Genomic DNA, 22680 nt, shown 5'->3' on the forward strand with positions numbered 1-22680 from the left:
TCTCTTATTGAGAGGTGAGAGATTGAACCATCAAGAGTATTTTAACTGCCTTGTCACGGTCCTGTGAAGTTTCTTGGAAAGGAAGGCAGGGGGATATCTGGGGATGCTGGTTAGGGTCACAAGTAAGAAAAACTTCTGCTGGGTGGCACCCAAGTCCCCTCCCTTCCACACGTGACTTTTCTGCCACTACAAAAAGGTCAGCTAACTGAATTAGCACCGTCTTTCAGCCATCATTCAGCTCAAAACTGGGTCAGTAAGACTTAACCGAGAAAAAAACTACGTCAAAACTCCATTGAAGTCAGATCTGCCTTGTCATTAGTGTGACGAGTGCTCTCGACATTCCACAAAAAAATGTGTCTTGGGCACAAATAGCTTTGGCAAGTCTTTTTCCCCTCTCGTCCTCTTCCTAGTTCACCTTCATATAAATTGTGCCTAATTTGATCTATGTTGGTGAAATTATCAGCGTGAAAAAATCAAGTGCATGGGCTTGCTGTACAACCAGCCAGGCAGTTGCCTCCTGCAGTGTGCAGCAGTGCTCTCCGCCCAGGCGTCCCTTCCGTCTGAGCTGACCAGAGCCAGCTCGGAGGGGGCACAGCCCTGCTGGGAATCTGCAGGCAAAATCCCTCCAATATGTACCATCCAGTATGCGTTCTGCACGTTTTTATATAAGCCAAATATCTGTTGTAAGCCATTGCTTTTAAGGAAAGCATGGCCAATAAATTTAAACTACCCAAATTCTTAATTTTTTATTGATGATTCCAGTTCAGCAGAAAAGGATTAGAGCTAAAAAATACAGTGGTGGGTGCTCCCAGAAAGGAGTTATGTAGGAGAGGGAGTAAAATGCTTTGAATAAAAAGGTACCAGAAACACTTAAATAGGTTGGGGAGCCTTACATTGTTCTTCGCTATGTGTGCATGTGTCTGTCCCCCTATCTAAAATATTTTGTATGAGTATTCTGGAGCTCTAAAATGGGAGGAAAAACTTCTAAAGAAGCTGGGATAGATCTTAAGCCATGTCTAATTTTTTGAAAAAATATGAATGTAAAGGATTTTAGAAATGTTTAAAATCACTGGCATTAGGACAGCAAGCATCTCTGTCATAACGTCATGTGATTAAACTAGATCAGAAACATTCTGGGATGTTCTGATCACTTCTATTAATGCATCTTTTAAAAAGTATAAAGTCAGTGCTCTGTAAAATAAATACTTGAAAAACAGTTTTTGTTTTCCTCAGGCTAGTGAGATTAGAGTTTCGTAATCTGTTTGACCAGCTGCAGAGGATGTTCTTTTTCATTTTTTTCTTTTTAAGTAAATGAGCTTCATCTCAACACGATTAAAAAAAAAAACAAGCTTCAAAAATTCTCAGTTTTTGCATATACATTTAAATAGGAGCAATTGCACTATCACGTCTTGTTGCAAACGTAATTGGGTTGGAGGTCTTTTTTTTTTTCAAAACTTTGAATGAAAGAATTTCTAAGTTTCCAAGCGTACATCCTCCTCTGTCAAAAATCATCCCGTTTTTGGCTCAGAGACATCATTTTAGAAGATATTACTTTGTTGCCTCTCACATCTTACATGTATTGAATGTGCAGGCGCTGGTGAGTCAAGCTAGCTCTTGTTCAGTTCAAAAAGTAGTGGTTTGCCTTGTGAGCTAATATTTTCGATTAAGGTTACTTTGAAAGGTATAAAGACATTATTAGCTCTCTTTTGTGTGTGTGTGTGTGCATGTATGTAAGGGAGTGTGTTATTTTCTGTAATGGGGAGAATTCCAGCAGTATTGGGCAGCCTGCTAGTTCATTGCACAAAATAAATAGTTTTCTTTTGTTCTTACTGGGAATCAGATTAGCCTATTGATTAGAAATATCTCAGCCTTTCATATTTACTTTTAAAAAAGAGCGTAGCAAAATAAGATGATTTGTAAAGCCTGCTCGAAATGTTTATATTACCAGCTCTTCATGCATCTGTGACAAGGAATGCATTTCAAGGAGACATTCGTAGAGCACCGGGGGGCTGCTGAAACCCTGATCGGGTCTCCAGGTGTAAAGTTTCAGGACACTCACTTAAAGTGGCAGTTTGGTGATAAACCGGGTTGGGAATGAAGCCCCCGGCAGCGAGAAGATTGCCTTATTCAGCAAGCGATTGATAAATATGCTTTATCATGAGTCAGATGTTCAGGAAACTGCTAGATCCCCTGGTGTTTGTTTTTGCAGAGCTGTTAGTAGGAATACAGCAAGCAGCAAACCCAGATGTTTTACTTGTTAATTTGTATGCACAATAGCAATTTTTCACTAGCATAGCATCTCCACTGATGCAACATTTTAGATGTTCTTTTGACATAGCATCAAAAATTCAAGAAGTAGTCTGAAAATGTTGAAGCTGAGATGTCAGGTCTTCACAGGAAACCTGCTCTCGGAGTGGCAGACTCCTCACCATTTCCTTTGACTGCTAAGTTTTTAATAAAAAGCAAATTAGAAAACGAAGATCGTCTCGTGGCTCAATTAGGTGCAGCAGGTATCTCTGTTCGACGTTGTCATTCAGCATGTCAGGCAGTAACCTGATTGGGGATGTTTTATTTCGTATAATAGTCTCAAAATCAGACTGATAGGTTGACTTAAAAAATACCTGAGGTATTTTCTGTGTGCTCCGAGGCTGATAACAAACTCTGCAGTTCCCTTTTTAATAACTAGGGGGGAGCTATGAAACTTCAAAAGGTTCATGATAAATGTTTTTGACAATGCGTCAGCTGAACATTAGGCAGAATCTTGGTAAATCCCCTCATAAGTGGTTTAAAATGGAGTTTTGAACTTTTCCTTCATAAGTGTGTGCTTAAGATGTCATGGTATCTTTGGGTTTAAAAGATTTGTTTTATCTGGTATACGCGAACTGTCGGTGTTTCTGTCTGCACCTCCAAGAGTGAAAGGGGGAAAAAGTTCAGCCGCTCTCCTCGTGGCAGCCGGAGTGCACGCAGGTGCTCTTGGCCATGAGACGAGTGTCGGCGGCAGAAAAGGAAAAACCAAACAAGATACTCCAGGTAAATCTTACAGTAAATCTCCCCAGCTGACAGGGTTTCAGAATGACCTCACTGCGACAACCTGAAAACTTTCCGGTAATAGACCAAACAATGCTTGCACATGGCAACTGCTTGTTGGGTTTTGTGGTTCATTGAGAAAGCCAGATGAAAGCAAGTTTATTGCTGCTCTTTGAACCTCGCCTCCCCCCGTCCTGTCACCTGTGCCACTAAAAACAGAGTGAAAATGCTTCTTTCCTTGGCTCTCTTGGAACTGAATGCCGAACATTACAGTTTATCCGGCTCTTTTCTTTGAATTGCTGTCTTTGCAGGACTGCTCTGTGCATGACACCCTTTGCATATCAAATGAATTCAGTTTATAGTGGAATGTGGTGAAGTCCGGACTCAGCAAAATGCTTGGGCCCTTGCCTGGTTTTAAGCTCATGAATAGCTCCACTGGTGGCGTCAGTGTGTTTTAGGGGTATATAGCTAAAGACTCGGCAGAAAGAATGGTCCAAAAACTTTGATCACCAAAACTAGATATGTAGAGAAAATGCCAAAAACACAATGGTGTCTTAAAGGAACAGAGCAGGAAAGAGGCTGCATGTTGACAAAACTAACAGCACTTTGGGAATCTCCAAAAGACCCTGGTCTAGATGAAGTCTGGTGTGAAGTCATTAAGGGACTGCTCAGGAACTCGTGCTAATGATCTACTCAAGGGCCAAAACACAAAATATACTGGCAATCAATCTCCTGCCTATAAATCATGAACAATTCTAATAGTGTGTAGCATTAGACCCTACCACATTGGAAAAATGTTTGGATATGTGCTTCTTGTGTAGGTTAAGTGACCTACTTGCAAACTTTTTCACTGCTACTGGAGAGACTTAATTTTGGTCCTCGAGCCAAATTATTCTCTTCCGTCCTGAACCCCTTTCTTTCTTCCCACGCTCCCTGAAGGGAAGAGGTTCTTGTACTTCACAACGGCATCTCCTACTGGCAAATTTTAGAAGCAAGAGCGACTAGCTCAGTAAGGAACGGCTTAATGTGTGTGCTTAAATGGGCAAAACCGACAGTGAGGGCTCAGTTTCCAAGATCTCCACTCCCATTTTGCAATGTCGGTAAAGCGGGCCAGATTTCCAAATCTCAGTATATGGGAGTTCACGTTATTCCAAGTAGGAGTGGGCATCTGTGCCTTTGGAAATTGCCCCTTTTATCTGATTCCTGGCCAAAGAAACTTTTTTTTTTCCTTATAGTGACAGTAGACAATGGGCAACCAGCTGTTTTAGGGACACTTTTTAAAAGGTGCTACCATTTGCATTTTCATCCCATGTTGTAATTCACGTTCACTATTCATGAAATAGCACTTAGTAGCTGACTTTATACATTAGGCATGAGGATTCCAGATCTACAGTTCTGTCATTGTGTAGGACAGGGACAAATCGGCCTTTGCAGGACTTCTCCCTCCCTCACCCATACGCACTTATTAACAGCTTCACCCAGGTAATGAAGTTGAACTGATGGCAAAAGGCTAGAAGGTCACGGAAAGGAATGTGTTCAAGAAGTTTTACATATTGCTCACGGTGTTTTAATTTCTATTCATGGGGAGCAATAAAGCATAAATTTTCTGTCCAGTCATAATAGTAATTGTAGTGTTACCTATAGGATGAAAGAATAGCTTGAGTTCTTAAATGTCATAACTATTTTCGGTATAAAATAATAAATTTTAGTTTTCTGTTGCAGCAGTGTTGGCCCCTGCATATAGGTTGTGGAAAACTTTGTTTGCAAAAACAAAGCTATTGTTTTAACAAAAGCCACAGAATTTTTGCCTTTCATATTGAATCAGTAGCATAATGAGTAGTGGAGCAATAGTTCAACATCAAAGGAGACTTTTTGGATATATAGTGTGTTGCAGCAACAGCGAAAAAGTTCCCACCAGAAAGGAATTTTTCCATATGTGAACAGCAAACATATGTATTAGGTTAAAACCATAAGATTTCCTTTGCTTTCCACCAAAAACAAGGGAGAAGTTAAGTACAGAGGTTTTCAGGCAGTCGTGTGCTGGAATGCAGCACAGAGAACAAGCGTGTCCGAGGAGAGCAGTGTCAGTGGACAAAGCTCTACTGAAAAACAAAACCCTATGATGATGCATCCACAATTTGGCCCAAACATCAGTATTTTGCATCTTAAAAATACACTTTTTTTGCTCTTACTGGTGGACCTACATTGGTGATCTTCATAAATATTTTTCACTCTCTGTCTTTAATAGGAATAAACCCAAACACGTTTGCTGATCTCCATAAAATACTTTAAAGGAAATAATGATTGCTTTAAAAACATATGTGAGTATAGAACGTTAGGTAGAAAATAAATACCTGAGATTAATTCTGATGGGATACTTGGCCTGCTTTCTTTAAATAAGAGTTGTGTTTGACACCGTAAATTGTGAGACCACCTAGTATAAAGAAGTTTTTGCCCAGACAGCTCATACTTACAGCTGCATGGAGAGATAAAGGTACTCAAGATCAGGCATTTCTATAACATAATTGTAAAGCATCTCCATATATATTTCTGAAACAAAATTTGCTTTAATTTTTGTTAACATTCACATGGATTTACTTTAGGCTTGCAGAGCTAGGTTTTCTTCTCATGAACAGGGAGAGAAAACACATCAATGGATGTAATTTGAATTTAGAAGACACTTAAAGAGGGGCCTGCATTCAAAATTATTGTTGGCACATGTTTTGAGGATGTAAAGTGGAAGCCTTCTTCTGTGCACATTAGTAAGGAGATAATTAAAACTACAGTAGGTAATTATGGTAGCTTTTATTACTGCATCTTTCATTAACTAATTATATTAATTTGGTAATGTTTGAAAAATTCTTTGAAGATGAAAAGTGCTAACTATTACTACCTTTAGCAGTAGTATTAACTTTGCACTGGTCATAAATATTGAAGTCTCTTCTTGATACAGATGCACATCTGTGTGTGCAGAGGTGCTGTTATAGCCAACAAGATTTATATATAAGTCTATCAAGAAAAGACTGGGCTAGTACCTGGCATAATCTGAGCATGACGCTCTATGACTTTTCTGCAGACACTTTTAGTTTCAAAATAAAAATACGTGGTTTTTTTTTTAACATTTTTAGAAGATTTTCCTTTCCATGTAAATACCTCTTATTTATTCAACCCTCAGTACCAAAGAGAGACATCTACCAGGTTCATTGTGATCCCAGACCTGCTGTTGGTATGATGGGAGCAGGAATCACGCCCTGTCTACACTCAGGAGCCCACCAAAAATATGACATTATTTTAGGTCAAAGAAGAAGAAATCTTGCACCTTTTGTAAATATGGCATCACCACAGTAACGATTAATACTGAGCAATTCAAAGTAATTATGATTTCTGTTTATGTAATTCTTCCAGAACTGATTTTTTTTTCAGTGAATCCAGCACTTCTCTTTTGAAATATCCTATGATTAAAGGATAATCAAATCAGTTTTCATGTGTTAAGGACTAAATCCTTCATATATTCCCATTTCATACTTGTTCATGTGATTTGTAGAAATCTTTCTCTTACCCGCTTTTAGTTGATTTAGATTAAGCCTTGTAACTAATGCCAAAAACGTATTCCTGCCATGAAAGGGGATTTTGTAATGCTGGCATCATACCTTTTTATTTCTCTGTGGCTCCCTGTCAAGACTATACACTTTACAAGTTTAGGGTTTTTTGTGTTTGTTTGTTTCTTTGTTTGTTTTTTTAAGAAATCCTTTGCAGCCTCAGCCTGGCATCCAGAAGCCAGGCTGAATTCCTCTGGTCTCATGCATCATCATCTCTGCGAGCTGCACAGGCCAAGCTCAGCACTAATTCCACATGTGCCTCTCTCTTGTCTCCCAAGTGCTCTCAGTTACCATGAGCAAAGTTGAGTTTGAAATAAAATTTAATTAACCATTTTACTGATGATAATCAAGCCACAATAGAATAATAGGAAAACAGTGCCTCGCTGGAAATGAAGCTCAGCTGTTCATTTCTCCTTTCAGATCAGCCGGTAACCAAACATGTCATCTATCACAGTGACAATACTGGACTCATCCACCGGCTCCACTTGAGGTCCCAAAATATGACAGCAATATTTCAGTGGCATACTCTCAAAACCATTACATTTTTCTTCCATCCCTCTCATGTCTCCCAATGTCATATGTGACCAAAACATTTACATTATACATTTATTTTAGGATCCTTTCCATTTTTAGAAATAAATCAAATGAATGTTCCTTTTATACAGCTGTAATTCACCCACATTGTTGCAGTAGAGCTTATTATCTCATTTACATTTTTAAGTGCTTTTCAAAGCGTAGGATATCTGGGCTGGAAAGCAAAACATTTCATTTCTTTGTTCTCAGGCCAACACAAAGCACTTCCAAGGTCAGGTATGGTGTAGACTTTCAACAGCAAACATGTTTACATGGCATTTGAAAGCGGGTTTAACTGAAAAAAAAATACTGTCTTTATAACAGTGATGTAAGCCAACTTAGCAAAGATGAGAGAAGGGGATTAATTTTGTACCTGGAAAAACTGAACTTATTAAGTTAGGCTTTGTTTTCCATTCAGGGGAAAAAAAGCCTCTGACACTCAAAAATTGGCCAATTTTTTTTTACTTTTTTCTATGTCTTTTCTTCATCTCAGTATCTATTAACCATAAGCACTGTTATTCTTTGGGCAAAAGCTGACACTTTGAAGCTGTGGAATAAAAACTGCATTTCTAAACCAAACCAAACTGTTTAATTTTACAAAAGAGATGTTCTCTGGTGTACCTGGGATAAGTCATCTGCTGTTTTTAAGAGCTTTCTACATGGTGAAAACTTATCTGTCAGACACAGGAAAGATTTGGTAGAGCTGGGTGGCTTCAGGAATCGCTATCAGCATTCAGCCTCTGACCACTGCATGTTAAGCTTTTTTGACAATAGAGACATTTTTCAATGTGATCTTCGAAAGGGTGCATTATTCATGACAGCCATCATGATTCCTCCTAGAAAATTAAAATCATGGACAACAATCTTGCTTGCTTCTAATTACTATTTTCAGAGATAATCACATGCAGGAATCTACAGCAACCATGAGATTTTGATGTTACTTTTTTTTTTTTTTTTCACATGGCTTTGATCAAGTACTGATCTTTTGGTTTTACTGGGTTGTCCTGGTGCAGAGTCGAAGGCTGAAATATCCAAATGAACACTCTGAATTACTCCTAGGGCAGCCTTTATAAACAAAACTACAAAGTGACTGGCAGGAGAGCCCGTGTGCAACACATTTAGGTTCACTATCAATAGTCAAAAAATGGTAAAGTTAAAGCATCTGTGATTGATTGGAGGCCTTAGTCTTTTCTGCAGCCCCAATACAAAAGGTGCCAACAGCTAGTTGTGATTGGAAAAGTTTGTAAACTCACACAGTATATTGGTTTCAACAACTGATGAATAGATAATTATAAGACTTCGTAGTTTGTTATACTTGTATGCAATAGCTAAAAAAAAAACAAAAAAAAAAAACAAATTTTTAAATTGTACTTGTTTAAGACATTGCTCTCTGAGTGAAATGGAATATGTATGCTCCATGCTGACAAATACTGCCTAGACTAGGTGGACCTAACAAAGACTATGTGTCATCTGAATTTCCCAAATGAAATTACTTGAAGATGTATCACAAACCCTCAGATATAGGGGAACCTCTCAATTTATGCTCTGCAAAGTATGTTTGTCTGCTGTAGGAAAGTAAAAATAATCCATCCATTTTGTATTCAGTACCTGTGGATTTCTGTGAGGGAGTGTGATAGATACCTGTTCTCTGAGACAAATGCATGCATATACACTCAGAAGTGGATGTGTATATACGCTACGCCTTGGTCATCTTCAAAGTTGTGTGAGAGAGTCAAACTTGCTCCTGAGTGCTTGGAGGGAATCCTTATTTTTCACCGTGCCAAGTTGTTTGGATTTTATAACCCGATCACGTGGAAGCAGCAGAAGGCAGATCTGACTTTGTAGTTTACCCAGGTGTGCTCTGTGAATGCTCCTCAGAGCTGGCCTGTACTGGTCATGCCTGGACACTTGGGTGTTACAGGAAGATTTTGTCAAATTACTTTGGTCCTTAGTGATCTTTCCAATACACCAAGTGCCCTGCTCTTTGTGTGTTACATTTCCACATTGCACAACCTGATCATTTTAAGTTTTAAAACAAGGTAGGCTTGTTTGTATTTTAAGTTACGATATTAAATGTACAAAATAAAAGCCTCCAATTCACACATGTTTAATTATATTCATGCAAATGAATGGTACTGCAAAACTTGTTGAGTGTTGAAGATCAGTCATATATTCAAGACTGGATTTTAACATTTCTCAGAAGTGATGATAGCATAAAAGTCCCTGGGCAGATTTGAAGTTCATGCTTGGGTCTGGTTAAATTTTTTGGCATTCGAACATGTTATAGTCTTATAGCTATAAGACTTTAAAGTTAATGCCTGGCATCACTTCAAAACAATGTGCAAGATCTATCATAAGCAGTCCTCTTATCTTATCTCCATAGCAATTTTATCCCGTAAATAATTTGAGAGCACAGTATTTCAGTGCTGTGGAAGGAGCAAGGGTTTTTTTCTGTTAAATCTTCGTACTGGTGTACTTTTAATGATCCTGATTTACGAACGGGCATTCTGCTTTGAGGAAGCGAACGAGAATGAGGAAGGAAGCATGAGAACAAGAACCACGCCACGTGTCCTGCAAGAGGCACCAGGACTCCAGGGACTCTTCGTCCCTCCTTTGCAACACACCCTGCACAAGTTCTCCGAGCAGCTCTGCTTTTAAAACAGCCACCCCGGAGGCACCTCAGTGGATCTGGTAGCGTATCCCCAGGGCAGGTCCCTGCTCAGAGCCGGTCCTCACCCTGCTCCACGCTTTTCAGCCGATGGGTAGCTGTGCCCTGATTTCCTGGCATACAAAAGATAGCTCAAAATATTCCCTTTCTGCTGCCACAGCCGCCTCTGTGCTGATGTCAATCTAACATCCACATTGTGCACTTTGCTTCAAGTCAGCACTTGCAGTTAACAATGCCTTTATTCAGGCTGACAACATAACTAAGCTTTTAGTAAGTGTGTAAGTAAACGTTAAGTGTGTATTCAAACATCCAACAATGGCTAGGAAACTTTAAAAAAAAATCTTTGAAACTTTGTATTGTTTGTTTGGTGTGTATCTGTTAGAAATAACACAGACTATCAGTTCCTTGGGGCATGACTTTTCTTTTGTGAAGCACATAACAAAAAGATCAAGGCTCTCAGGGGCTGCCATAATAAAAATAAATATATAAGAAGAACAATAATGACAAAATAAATTTGTCAATGTATTTTACGAGCTCGGTTTAGAAGTGATTATTTCTGAACTAAAGAGAGACTGGATGGTTGTGGTAAAGTGACACGATCATAATATTCCCTTTATTTATTGCCATTTATGCTGCGTTTGTTGCTCACATGCTCGACTCCACTGCAGGGCAGGAGGGGAGCCCCTCGGCTCAGCGATTTTCCCACTGCAGTAGCATGGAAGGCGATTTCACTGAAATTCCAGACAGGGATTTCCAGAGGGCTCTTCTTCTGCCTTTGAGGAAGAGTTTTTGGTACACTGCAAAAGCCTTCCCGGGAAGCGCAGGTTGCACAAATGAGACACTAACCAAAATCTGACAGAGATCCCGCAACTGATCGTTGCGCCGTGTTGCCTGTGAGGTTTTGTGTCATTCCACATTTCTCACGTGTGCTTTGCACCCCTTGGTGTTGTTTCAGGCCTTGCAGGACGAAGCGGAAAGTTACCGCAGCCAGGCGCGCGCCGCAGAGAAGAAGCTGCAACACAAGGAGCTGCAGGCCCACATGCAGGTAGGGCTGCTCTCCCCAGTCCTCTCCCCTTGGGCAAGGGGGTTCGATGGTTAAAAATAATACCTTGCTTCAAAGCAAAAGCACATCTTTTCCTGCAAAATTTTCAGCTAGCTTTCTTTTCTGTTTTTGTTAATAAAAGAGAATTAAACCGTCTGAGCCCTACGGGCAAATACTTATCTCTTGCTCTCTGTTTCAAGTTGGTATTTCAACTATTCTAGCTGTTAAATGATGCATTTATTTTCCAGTGACTGCACTGTTTTACCATAGGTTCCTGGGACTATTCTAACCTGTTTGTTAATGGCTTGTATTAAGAGAATTATAATTGGACAATAACTGAGATAAAAAAATAATCTTTATTGCTGATCTTATGCATTCATTGTCCTAGCATGTTGTCTGTAAACACTTCCATATGATTAATACTGCTAAAATTAATGTGGACACTTTCAGTGAAATCAGAGATTTAGTGTGCTTCAAGCAAAAGAGTGCATGTAATTTACAGAGTGGTATTGAAACAGAAAGCCAATGATCTGCCTTTAAACCGAATTAAATTGATGCATTCAGGAAAATGTCGAGGTTGTGGATATCTGAATCGCATACAGATTTACAGATCTCCAATACAAATGAGGTTTTGCAGCATTTCAGAACTTTATTTGGTGGTGCACAAACAGTATGCATAACTGTGGAGTAACTTGGGGTGGTTGTAAAAGTAATCATGATGAATTGCAAATATTTCCCCCCAGTTGTCATTAGCCTGCTTGCGGATAGGAGCCCTCGTTCGCCCCCCATGTTTACCCTCAGGTACTTGTGCTTAGGAAAACCAGTGATAAGCTTTGCTTCTCTCTCTCCACTTCTGCCTCACAGACGTAGATGCTGGGCCACATTCACCCCTAGCTGCAATGGGGAATTCAGTGTAATCGGTGGCCGGCCTGCAAGCATTGCATTTCAGCTTCAGCCTCCCAGAAAAGAAGGGAAATTAGCTATTTGGTGCAAGGTTGTCCCTCCGGGGAAACAACATTGGCCTGAACGCTGTGAAGTGATGGTACTCTAGCAAATGCCTTATTTTTGTTATTTTTTTCTTTAATCTTTGGTATTGCTGTTTGGCATTTTTTCTGACCCTTTCTGCGAGGGTATCTAGGAGGAGAAACAAAAAATGACTGATGAAATACCAAGGAAAAAGGTAAAAACACGCGGATTGGCAGCGTGGACTATCCTTTCTGCCTCAGAGGTCTTCTCATAGGAGATTTCCATGTCCAAACCCACCTGCAGGAATATCCTGCCCGGGTGGATTAAATGAAGGACCAGCTCTGCTGGGAGGGAACAGTTCTCAGTATAAATGGATCAGAAATGTTACTTAAATGACACTGCTGCATCACCCAGCTCAGAGCTGTTTCTGCAAAGCAGTACCATGTTGGGGGATTTGTGGTGATGCTCCCATCCAAGTTCCTCTGCAGTGCTGTCCCTGCCACTCCTGCACTGAGACTTCCTGAACAGGCTGCGTCTGTTGAGACAGTTCTTGCTTAGGTGCCTTTGGTTTTTTAGGCAGACACCCATTTTGCAAGTTGTTAGCGTGTCTCCTCTGTGACTGGTTAATCCCCTAGTTACACATTTCTGTCCAGAAGAAAAAGGCAAAAGTGACAGCTCTGGTGTATTCCCCATCATTATGCTGAGGACAGACTACCTGTGAGCATGTTCATCAAGCCTTAACAGCAGCTGATGACTCCTCAGCTGATTAGGGAGCTGAAATATTTAAGGCAGTAACTTACAACTTGCTCTCTTGCTTTTACAAAATATTCCCTGTGTCAGGATTGCATAAAACATCAAAATTTGCGCTGGCACTGTTACAAAGGCCACTCTTCTGAGCTTTTACATGTCTGTAAATAAGGAGGAGAGAGGGTTAAACAGCTTATGTTTTTCATTAAAAGGAAAAATCTTGTGTTTTGATTCTATAACAACAACAAACAAATGAATGAGACATGAAAAAACATTTTGTTGTGCTTTTAATTAAAAATAAAAAGCTGTTTCTCGTTATGGCTAGTTGGGTGGTATCTCAGTGCTCCATGTTTGTCTCTTCTCAGTGCAGCGTCCTTATAACTCTTCAGGCTCCAGGAGTGACTGACAGACCCACAGAGCTTAGCTTTTTGTGCCAGTAACCCTCTGGTGATTGCACAGAGTTAACCTTTCCGTATGATAATTATCCGGAGAGGCAGAGTCAACCCACTGACATAAACTGTCACGTAAATAGCAGGGGAGAAGCGTCTTAGGAGGACTCTGATGGCAAGCCGTGAGCTGTCTGGGGGAGAGCATGGCGTTGCAGCTCTGAGGAGCTCTTGTTTTTATGGAGCCTTTCCATTCCAGGATTTCGTGTTATTGTATGAACTTGTGTTTATTGCTGTTTACTTTTTCAATCTTCTTACGGTGTGAGTAGAAGCAATCATGGTCTGTCTGTGTCATTTCACCAGTGGGACAGATTGTCATGCTGCAGCATGGCAATATTATGCGAATGACGTGCTGCAGTCCCAATGAACATACATTTGTCAAAAGCGGTTTTCATTCATTGTACTGTTTCCAATACTTTTACTTTTTATTCCCATTTGGACTAACTTAAATCATTGCATCCTTTCAATAGAGGATCTCCTGTCTCTGCTAAGCATGCCTATATAGGGCAATGGTGCCCATGGTCAGTACTATTATTTCTAGACTTGAGTCTCAGAATTGGCTATATCATCTGTCTTCATGTTGAAATGCTGGATGTTTTCCAAAAATTAGATGTCTGACCTCTTGAGATGTATGTAAGTGCATTCATGGCAAGTGACAAGCTAGCCGTAAATAAAGTGTAACTCACCCTTAATATAGGGCTTTATATATATATGTTTCTTGATATATAGTCCCTAGACAGTTAAAGCAGTCTAAAAAGGTTCCTAGAAAATTTGGGTGCACCAAAACCTTTTCCTTGCAAACCAATGATGAAGTTTCTTATATCTCAGTGATACGTAAAATATGGAAACTGATGCCGTTTAGATTATGTTCCTGTACCATACTTGCAGTATAGTTCTTGTAGTGTATTGCGTGGTTGCCTCTGATATGTGCACGGATCTAATGCAAGACAAGATATCTGACAGAAATGCCTTTCATTCTATTAAAAATGTTTCTCTTCCGTGAATTATACAGCTCGATGCGGTTGTCAGTCATAGTTAAAAAATCCAAGTTGTTCATACAGCAGATTTCACATCCTGTGTAGGTGTAATTAAATATGACGCATCAGTAAGAGGTTAAGCATGTGCCTCAATGAGTATGGGAGTTTAAGCATGTGCAAAGAATTTTGCTGAATTGGGGCCTGTATAAAAAATCATGGTGGTGATCTTGTTCTTGCTTTATTACCTAGATTTCTTTAAAATACCTCATTTAATTTCAATTTCCTTTTGGTAAGGATAATCAACACAACTCAGAACAGTAGGAAACTCCAGTAATCTTTCTTTAGATAATTGCATGAAAGGATGCAAGATTTTCTTCAGAAAGAGCACGTCTATTCTTTTCATTCCTCGGTCTAATATTTGTAGCTATAGGGCTGGATTGGGTATGACACAAAATTTCTAATAAGGGGATGATACAGGGGGAAGAAAAGTTCGTCGTGTTCAAGAACAATCAAGGTAACATCACGATAGGTATTCGAGCCATAGGAATAGTCCTCCAAACTGCCAAGTCACAATTAGAGACTTAAAGAGAGAGATTCTCTGAAGACAGAAAATCAATTATGTTCAATTCATGAATATTACTGACAAAGGAAGGGGAATCCAATATAGGTTTCCCGCCCTTTAATTTCTTTTTTCTCAAGTAGATTATTAAAGAGGGAGAAAAGAGTTATCTGAATAACGATGCTGTAGAAGTATTTGGAGTAAAATGGAACAGCTTAGTTTGTTAAGTGGGTTTCACTTGTGTTCAGATGACAACAGGAGTGATAATTGTAAAAGAGCTATGATTCAAAAGCATTCAGCGAGTTTTCATTTTTAATGTTTATTATTCTGACTTGCTCAATATTTTATGACTGCTGGATATTTACCACATTCAGCCTAACTTACTGTTTCCATGCCAACTAAATATATTTGTTCTCAGATGAATGCTGTGATGCATCATTCTGAAATTTTAGCTGCTGTGTAGCACAGGGAACTTCTAACATTTGCCACACCTTATCCTTGATGAGAATGGTGCTACTGTCTGCAGATTTCAGGAGCTATGAGTAAAGAAACAGCAAGACAGAGATGAGCAAGATAAGCCTATGTCCAGGGTATGCGCCCCAAATAATTCTTAAGGCAACAAAGGCTGGAAGACTTGAGTAATATTGTCCCTTCTGTTGAGAGCTTTTTGTCCATCTTTCCATATTTTTTTATTTCAAAGATACCGTAGAGTTTTAAATGCACAGAAAATTCACAGGAAATCTTTGCCCTCTCTTCCATTGTCCTGGCCTGCCTTTTCAGTTCCATGGCTGCTCCCACGACTTTGCCAAAGCTTTATGTATGTGCTGGAAAAATGACATGGAAGGAGAGGAATTTCCTCCATCTGGCCATGGTGAGCTACAGCAGGAAGTCTGCTGCCAAACCAGCCTCGTCCCTGTCGCATGAGGACTTCCAGCTCAGGTGCCTCAGATAACTGCAAACGCCAGGGCCTGTGCCTTGAATTCTCATGATTAAAACGTGATCCTTGGATCTCCAGACTTTCTCAAAGAGTTGTCTTTCTCAGAACACACTGGAGTCATCTAAAACCAGGTTAATAAGCTGTAGTTTAGGTGGATAGTTGGACTTGATGATCTTAAAGGTCCTTGCCTGTCTAAATGATTCTGTGGTTCTAGGTTGGGCATTTAAAATAAAATCTTTGCTTTGTGGCCAATCTGCAGGTGAAGAGGATTCAGACAGTATTTGTTTTGCAGAGCTGCTGAGCCCTTTGGAAACTGAGAAACAAACAGTAAGCACGCACTGGAGGTGGTGATGAAATTCTGCCATTTGCTCTGGTTGCTTCAACCCACGGCGTTGACATCCTTCCAGAATTTTCCCCCAGAGACCCGTTTGTGCTCCCACAGAAATGGGAAGCTCAGTGTAGATCTGAACGATCTTAACCACAGAAGCGATTCGCAGCGAGGAGCCCTGGCGCTGGCTGCGGAGCAGCTGCCAGTTAACCCCTCGGGCAGCCTGCGCTGGCATCGGGGCTCAGCGGGCTGTGCTGCAGTGGGGAACAAGGTGAGCATCCAAAAGAAGTTTCTACTGTGACTTGCAAGAAGATTGACACCGAATAATGTCACGTTCAAACAGCTCCTGAGGTTTCTGCATGTGACCAGCACGTACCGGGGAGGCTGTGTTTGGAGAGCGCCGCGTGCTGAGGGAGGGTCCTTCCCTCTGTGCCCGTTTGCTTCTCTCCCTTCTGTTTCATCTGTTGCTCTGCCAGCACCCCGAACAGGAGGGTACTGCATACTTCAGCTCTTTTCCTTTCATAAAGCATTTCAAGAAATGTATACGTTTTGTGAAAAATGTAAAAGAGCAGCCCGAATGGCATAGCTCCCCGCAGGCTGGCACCTGAAGATCTGCTGATTCAATATCTGCAGACAGCAGATTTCTTTTCTGTCTACTTACGGTGGACAAATTTAAAGTTTAAAATATTTTCATGGAAAAGAAGTTGTTGGAGGGCCACATACAAGCAGCAAAGAATCTGAAATAAGTGAGAGCAGCTGGTCTGTCTGTTTGGCATATGCAGACAAAGACATCTATTTCTTACATTTTCTTTCTTATTTGGCACTTCCTGACGGAGGCTGTTCAGGAAGAATGACGCTGACCCTGGTTATATTTCATGAAGGACCTTTCATGGATATAGGTGCAGCTGTAGGTGCATGGCAATGCTGACTACAGTACCATAAAATCAGTACTGTCATTATTTGGAGCCTGATTCTACTACATGTAGTAGGTTCATGCCTGCCATGCATACAATTCCACTGATATATTCATTAATCACTTTGATACAATAGTGCCCCTCCAATCTTTAATTAAGTCTGAGATGGTTACAATAAATCAGAACTTTGCATTTGCCGTATTTTGCGTCTTGTATAGCATTTTCTTTAACAGCCTACTATGAAAGGAAAGCAGAATTAAACAGAATATGGCATGCTGTATAGCATAAAGTTACAAAACAGCAGAAGGAAGAAGCAGCTCAGATTCAAGCACAGAAAAACAAATTTTCAGGTGGGATTTGAAAGGAACTGGAAATCAATAGAGTTGAAAGTTACCGGGAGCTCCATATGGCAGGAACTGCAGGAGAGAAGGCTCTCACCAACTGTGAGACTGTCAAAGGAAAAAGAGGTAGATGATGATAATGTATTGTGTGGAAGTCAGCGATCAAATGTTAGCTTTGGTAATCAGACACGACTGGAAAAAACACAAATGTATGCCTACTTCATAGGACTGAATGAATTATTGGAATGAAGTGGCCAGCTGGAGAAAGAGACTAACACAGAAAGTAGAGAACAAACAGTTGAAAGGAGAAAAAATATTTTCACCAAAGAAGAATAGAAGCATATGCCAGCATGCAGGAATTAGAGAGTATTTTAACTTGACAGTTTTCTAGCTCTTCGTCTTAAATAGGAGTGAATGAGAAAGAAAGCTTACTTATAAAAGAGCAGCACATCATTTTAGAGCATCTGTGGTTTGCTTGCACATTATCAATTAAAGGAATTGTGTTCTATCACAAGTGTGCCTGGGATAGTTTTAAGTACAACTACAAAGGACAGTGATGGTGGCATTTAATGCAGGGAACTAAAAGAGGAGAAGTGGCACTGCATGGAGGAGCCAGCTGGATGACAGCAGAAAAGAACACAGACCTCGCATCTCCAGGTCAGGCTCTCAGTGATGTGTGGTCAGTTAGCGAATTACCCTGTTCATTTTTAACAGGTGACGAGGTGCTTGGATGGAACTGAAAAGGACTGAAGAAAGGCCAGCTTAGTGCTGATTTTAACATCATCTGAATTTTAAAGTATTATTTTGTTTGCAGTTTGATCAGCACCAAGTGCCATCTTTCAGAAGTAGGTTGGGGAGGTGCCGCCGTAGTTCTCTCCCGCACTACCCTGCTCACCTGTGCTCAAAGTTTATAGACTTACCAGCTGTGATGCTTCATAAATCCGGCAGCTTGCTTTCCAGTCGAGATGCTGGTTAAATTTTCCTTCTTGAAAGAGGGGAAATGGTGATGGTAGAAGTAGCTTATCTACAAAGATTTGTGTGTTCACACAGACAGTGTGAAAATACTGAGCTTAATCCCGCATGCTGCTGAGCTTTGTCAGCTCTTGCCGTCATTAGTGAGCACTCAGCACCTCTCCTATCAGATACCGAAACCTTGACTTGCTGAACCACCCCAGGATGGAAAGGATTATGTAGAAGGTAACACATGCTGGAATGTAAAGCTGAAATACAGAAATACATTCCCATGGCAGTGTCAAAGATGCTTATAGCTTTATTTCAGACTTAATTATCTTGATAGCCTATTTAAAATTCTCTGCCATCGACAGAGCCATAAATGAGTACCATGTGTCTTCAGATTTGGCCCCACGTTTCCGGGGCTGCTTTCTATTCCTGCTCTTACACGAGGAGGACCACTTGTTGCACAGTTATGACCTCTCCAGCCGATGAAAGGATGGCACTGACAAGAGCTGAAGGAAATACCACTCAGGGACAGGGATGGCATCTGCAGTGAGTCATCTCGAAGGAGGGGAGAAGTCAGGGATCCTCCAAATCCCAACTGGAACAATAGAGGAGCCCTTCAGAGGGGGAGGTTGAGAGAACAGCGTGAATTTTCTAGCCACAGCATTCCTGGTTGTTCCATGGTGTTGACAGTGAAAGCTTTTATTCCTCTCCAACTCGCGTAATCCCAAGAATGCTGTTCTTGCCATATGCAGCCCACTGCATTTTTTTAAAAGTTTTGCCTGACTTCCCTTCCTTTGCAGTTATGAATTATATAGGCTCGCATTGCCTAACTGCAAACAGAGGATTTTCCAGGTGGGAGATCTTGGTTAAGAACAGAAAGATATCAAAATACGAACCCCTGAAGTAATAAGGCCTCTTGAACGCAGGTTGGAAGAAACTAACCGAGCAGAAAGCTCAGTGTGCAGCAAGCAGCTTGGCATAACCGGCGGTCCCTGCGGGTTAGTGAACACCAAGGCAAGAATATTTTGGATGCTCAAATGGTTTACTAGCTAAAGACAGAAAAACAAAGGGGACAGCTATGCTACCAATTTATGTTTTATTGAAACTGTCAGAACAGACGAGGTTCTCCAGCAGTATTTTCTCCGTGGAGAACAACATGGTGCACACTTGACAAAATAACTTGCTCAGCTGATCTTGCTTAGTTACTGTTCTCAGCCACACCGTGTTCGTGCAATTTATGGCGTTCATTACTTTTCTTAAGAACTTGAGAACGGTTGTATCAAATTGCATAATATTTCTTTAAATCTGTAAGAACCATATTTCAACATACATTTCACAGTAAGAATAGAAGCTCCCACTGGCTGAAACAAGAGAGGATGAGGACTGAAAAGCAGCGGATATTCGTATTTGCCTGTATTGTGAAATGACAAATGAAGTGGCCTTCTCCTCCATTGAAAAAAAAAATTTAATACATCACTTGATTCCTCATTGTCAAAAATTGTTTGAGAAGATTTCAAGCTGTAATTATTCTTCCACAGCAGAACTGTGAGAGATCAGAACCTTAAGGAAAGGAACTACAGGTTTTGGTGCATTTTGTTCCTTGGTTGCAGAGATGGCCCAGCTTTCCCCAGGCAGGGCGATGGAGGAAGGCGCCCATATAGTTCTCAGCAGTTTGGGGGGAGCAGAGCTGTATTCACATAGGGCTTAGGAGTGCTGAGAAGCAGAGGAGGCTCTGCAATTAGGGAGAACAGAAACAAACTGAAGTTAATCATTACTTTGATATTCTTTTTCGTTGGTGGCGGTTGGTTGGTTGGTTGGGTTTTTTTTTGGGGGGGGAGGGGAGGTTGTGTGTGCATTTTTGTTTTGTTTTGTTTGTTTAATTGGGATGGCATCGTGGTAATTTGTCCTTCACTTGCCCTTTTCAAACTGCTTTCCGAAAATTACTTCAGCCATCCTCACATCACCTGAATGAAGTTGACCTGTGCAATATTATTATTATCCTCATTTGGGATGAGACTTTAGTCAGAGATTAAATGGTTTGCCTAAGGCTGAAGGAGTTATTTTTCCCTTTTTGGTACCCTAACCTGTCTTCAGATTTATTACAACACATCTTTCATGTCTTCTGCAGAGGTTTGTACTGCAGAACAGATGCACAAACTTTTTAAAGAGATTTCTGTTTTGAACATCATTATAACATCATTTTACGCCACATGTCATTGTTCAAATAATGCAGGAAAGAATTTGAGAGAGACAGGAAATAGCTTATCTCATCTTACTCCCCTGAAATGTGGAGAAAATTTGATAATAATTACCTGATCCTAATTATACCTTTTGGTCACTATCCTAGTATTTCCTGGCACATGTGGAATTATCCTCCTTCACAAATATTACAAGCAGGCAGAAATTAAGATACTAAAAAAGCACAAAACCCAAGTTAAGTGAGCTGCCTTTCAGTTCTTATCTGACATAAACAAAAAGTTAACTTCATACCCTTCAAGACGAGACTTTTTTTTTTTTAATAGGAACTTGAACAACTCTCTTGTGGTAGCTTCCTTTGCTTTGGCAACATTCACTCCAGTGTTTCATTTGCATTTCCCTTATGTTCCTCTGGTTCAAATCAAGTAATTTACAGTTGGGAGATCTGGAGAAGATTGAATTTGTATTTTTTTTTTTTAACGTTTTGAGAGGGGGATGTTGCACTACCTGGAGTCCCCAGGGCCAGTGTGCTCCGGATGATAAAGTTGGCATCACAGATCTCTCAAAAGAAAGAAAGGGAGAACTGGCTGTGAGCAACCTAAATCCAACACGGTGTGGCTGTGGCTGTAGAGCAAAGCACAGGAGAGAAGCGTTAAAAGTGAAATTTTTCTTACTGTACTGAAAAGCTCTTGGGCCAGGCCTGACTGCTCAGATTGGAAACTCAGTGCTGTATTTCTCTGCTGAGCACTGAATCCAACTTTTATCTCTTTTGGGAACAGTTGGTTACCAGCTACGACAAGATCTTGTTGTAGTCTGTGCAGTTATAACTTCCCTGCTTTTTGTATCACTTTGTATAATTGTGTGAAGATTTCTCTCCTTTTTATTCTAATTTCTTGTGACTAACCATAGGTGATCTCTGCATGGCAACTTCAGCTTTCGGTTGTTTTACTGACACCAAAGATGATTGATGGTAAAACTTTAAACCTCATATGGTAGCCACCAACCTGAATAAACAATGAGCAGTGTGGCAGCTTAATATTAAAAGCTATAAAACCTTCCTGGGGGTTCTTGGATTAAATCAACTCACCAAAATGAATTTTAAAAAGGCTTTCTCAGGACTGAAGGAAAACGAACACAACAGTAAATGAAATAGAGCTATCCTCATCCAGAAGACTAAAACCCTCCTGAGGGCTGAAGAATTGCAATTTTAAACATCTTTCAAGCACAAGAGGAGACACGGTATTTGTGGATCCTGGGGCGGTGGCTTGAGGCTATAAAAGAACAAAAAAGCCTTTAAGGTGCACATGCACACACACAATCCCTGCAGACGTAGCTTTCATTGGTCAAAAACAAAGGTTAAAAAATAAAAAACCTTCCCCGATTAAAATTAGTGTATGTTAGCCCACTATGTGGTATTTGTCAGTTCTAAGAAGTGATTCAGATTTTTGCCATGCACTATTTTAATCTCTTGGTCAATAAACCTTGATAGTAACCTCAGCCAAAAATATCAGCATGTTGTTTATCATATTATGACAGGAAACAGCTGGGATTTTATTTTCATCTTATTGTGATGCAATTATTAGTGAGCACAGTTGAAAGTAACATACTTTGTCTTAGTGAACAAAGAAATTGCAGTTGTATGCCAAAGAACAGTTTGCACTGCGAGAAGTGTGTCTTCTCTCCAAAACCTAGTAAGAGACCAGCCCCAAGCAATACTTCTGCTACCAGGGCTTGCTTCTCGTTTTCTTTCTCCTTTTTCAGCCGACCCAGTCATACATAACTGTATTTTAAAGCACAGTACGTGTTTTTCCTGACTTTCCAAGAAACACCTTCATCAAAAAGCAACAATCCCCTTGGTGCTTTGCAGAGCTAACAGCAAGCATTAAAGAGCACTGGGAAAGCGACGTCTTTGGAGGACACTCGCAGATTAATCTATTAAAAACAACGACCTGGTCAAATGACTGATCGTGCTCAATGAGATCATTATTGTTTCACTCATGGAGCTGTATTCAAATTGTTGTTGCGTCTATTTAGAATGAAACCTTCTTGACTTTCCTCTAGGAAAAATTACAGTAAGGGGTCCCTGCTGTGGGCCTGGCTCCCAAGGAAGCTGGTGTGAGTCCCAGGTCCCTGGGTCATGGTGTAGTGTGTTACACCGGGGTCAGCTCCTCGCGTCCCCATTGACTGTAAATGGGGAGCTTAAGGGCAAGTTTGGCTTGAAATCTGGGCTTTCTTTGCTGGTTGGGTCACCCCAGTGTAGTAGCAAGGTGGTAGGAAGTGTTGGGTCGAACGTAGCCTGGAACCTCGAGTGAACGTGGCCTGTAGACAGTTTGAGTAATTAAAAGTGACATTTGTCTGCCTGGGGGCTTCTGCAAACCCACCGCAAAGCTGTGCAGCAAA

At 40.5% G+C, this 22680-nt stretch overlaps 1 protein-coding gene across 7 annotated transcripts in view; it reads left to right on the plus strand.

Annotated features, from left to right (window-relative positions):
* Positions 1-22680, plus strand: part of CEP112 (centrosomal protein 112) — a 162975-nt gene that overhangs the window by 133623 nt on the left and 6672 nt on the right. For all 7 annotated transcript variants that reach the window (XR_005813688.1, XM_040530960.1, XM_040530953.1 and 4 more), the window contains one exon: positions 10823-10912. Coding sequence is in view for 6 of the 7 variants with exons in the window: in XM_040530960.1 (XP_040386894.1) it covers positions 10823-10912 (90 nt within the window). In the remaining variant the exon portion in view is untranslated. The remainder of the gene's footprint in view (positions 1-10822; positions 10913-22680) is intronic.

Source organism: Cygnus olor, chromosome 18, assembly GCF_009769625.2.
Source record: "Cygnus olor isolate bCygOlo1 chromosome 18, bCygOlo1.pri.v2, whole genome shotgun sequence".
Classification (NCBI taxonomy): Eukaryota; Metazoa; Chordata; class Aves; order Anseriformes; family Anatidae; genus Cygnus; species Cygnus olor.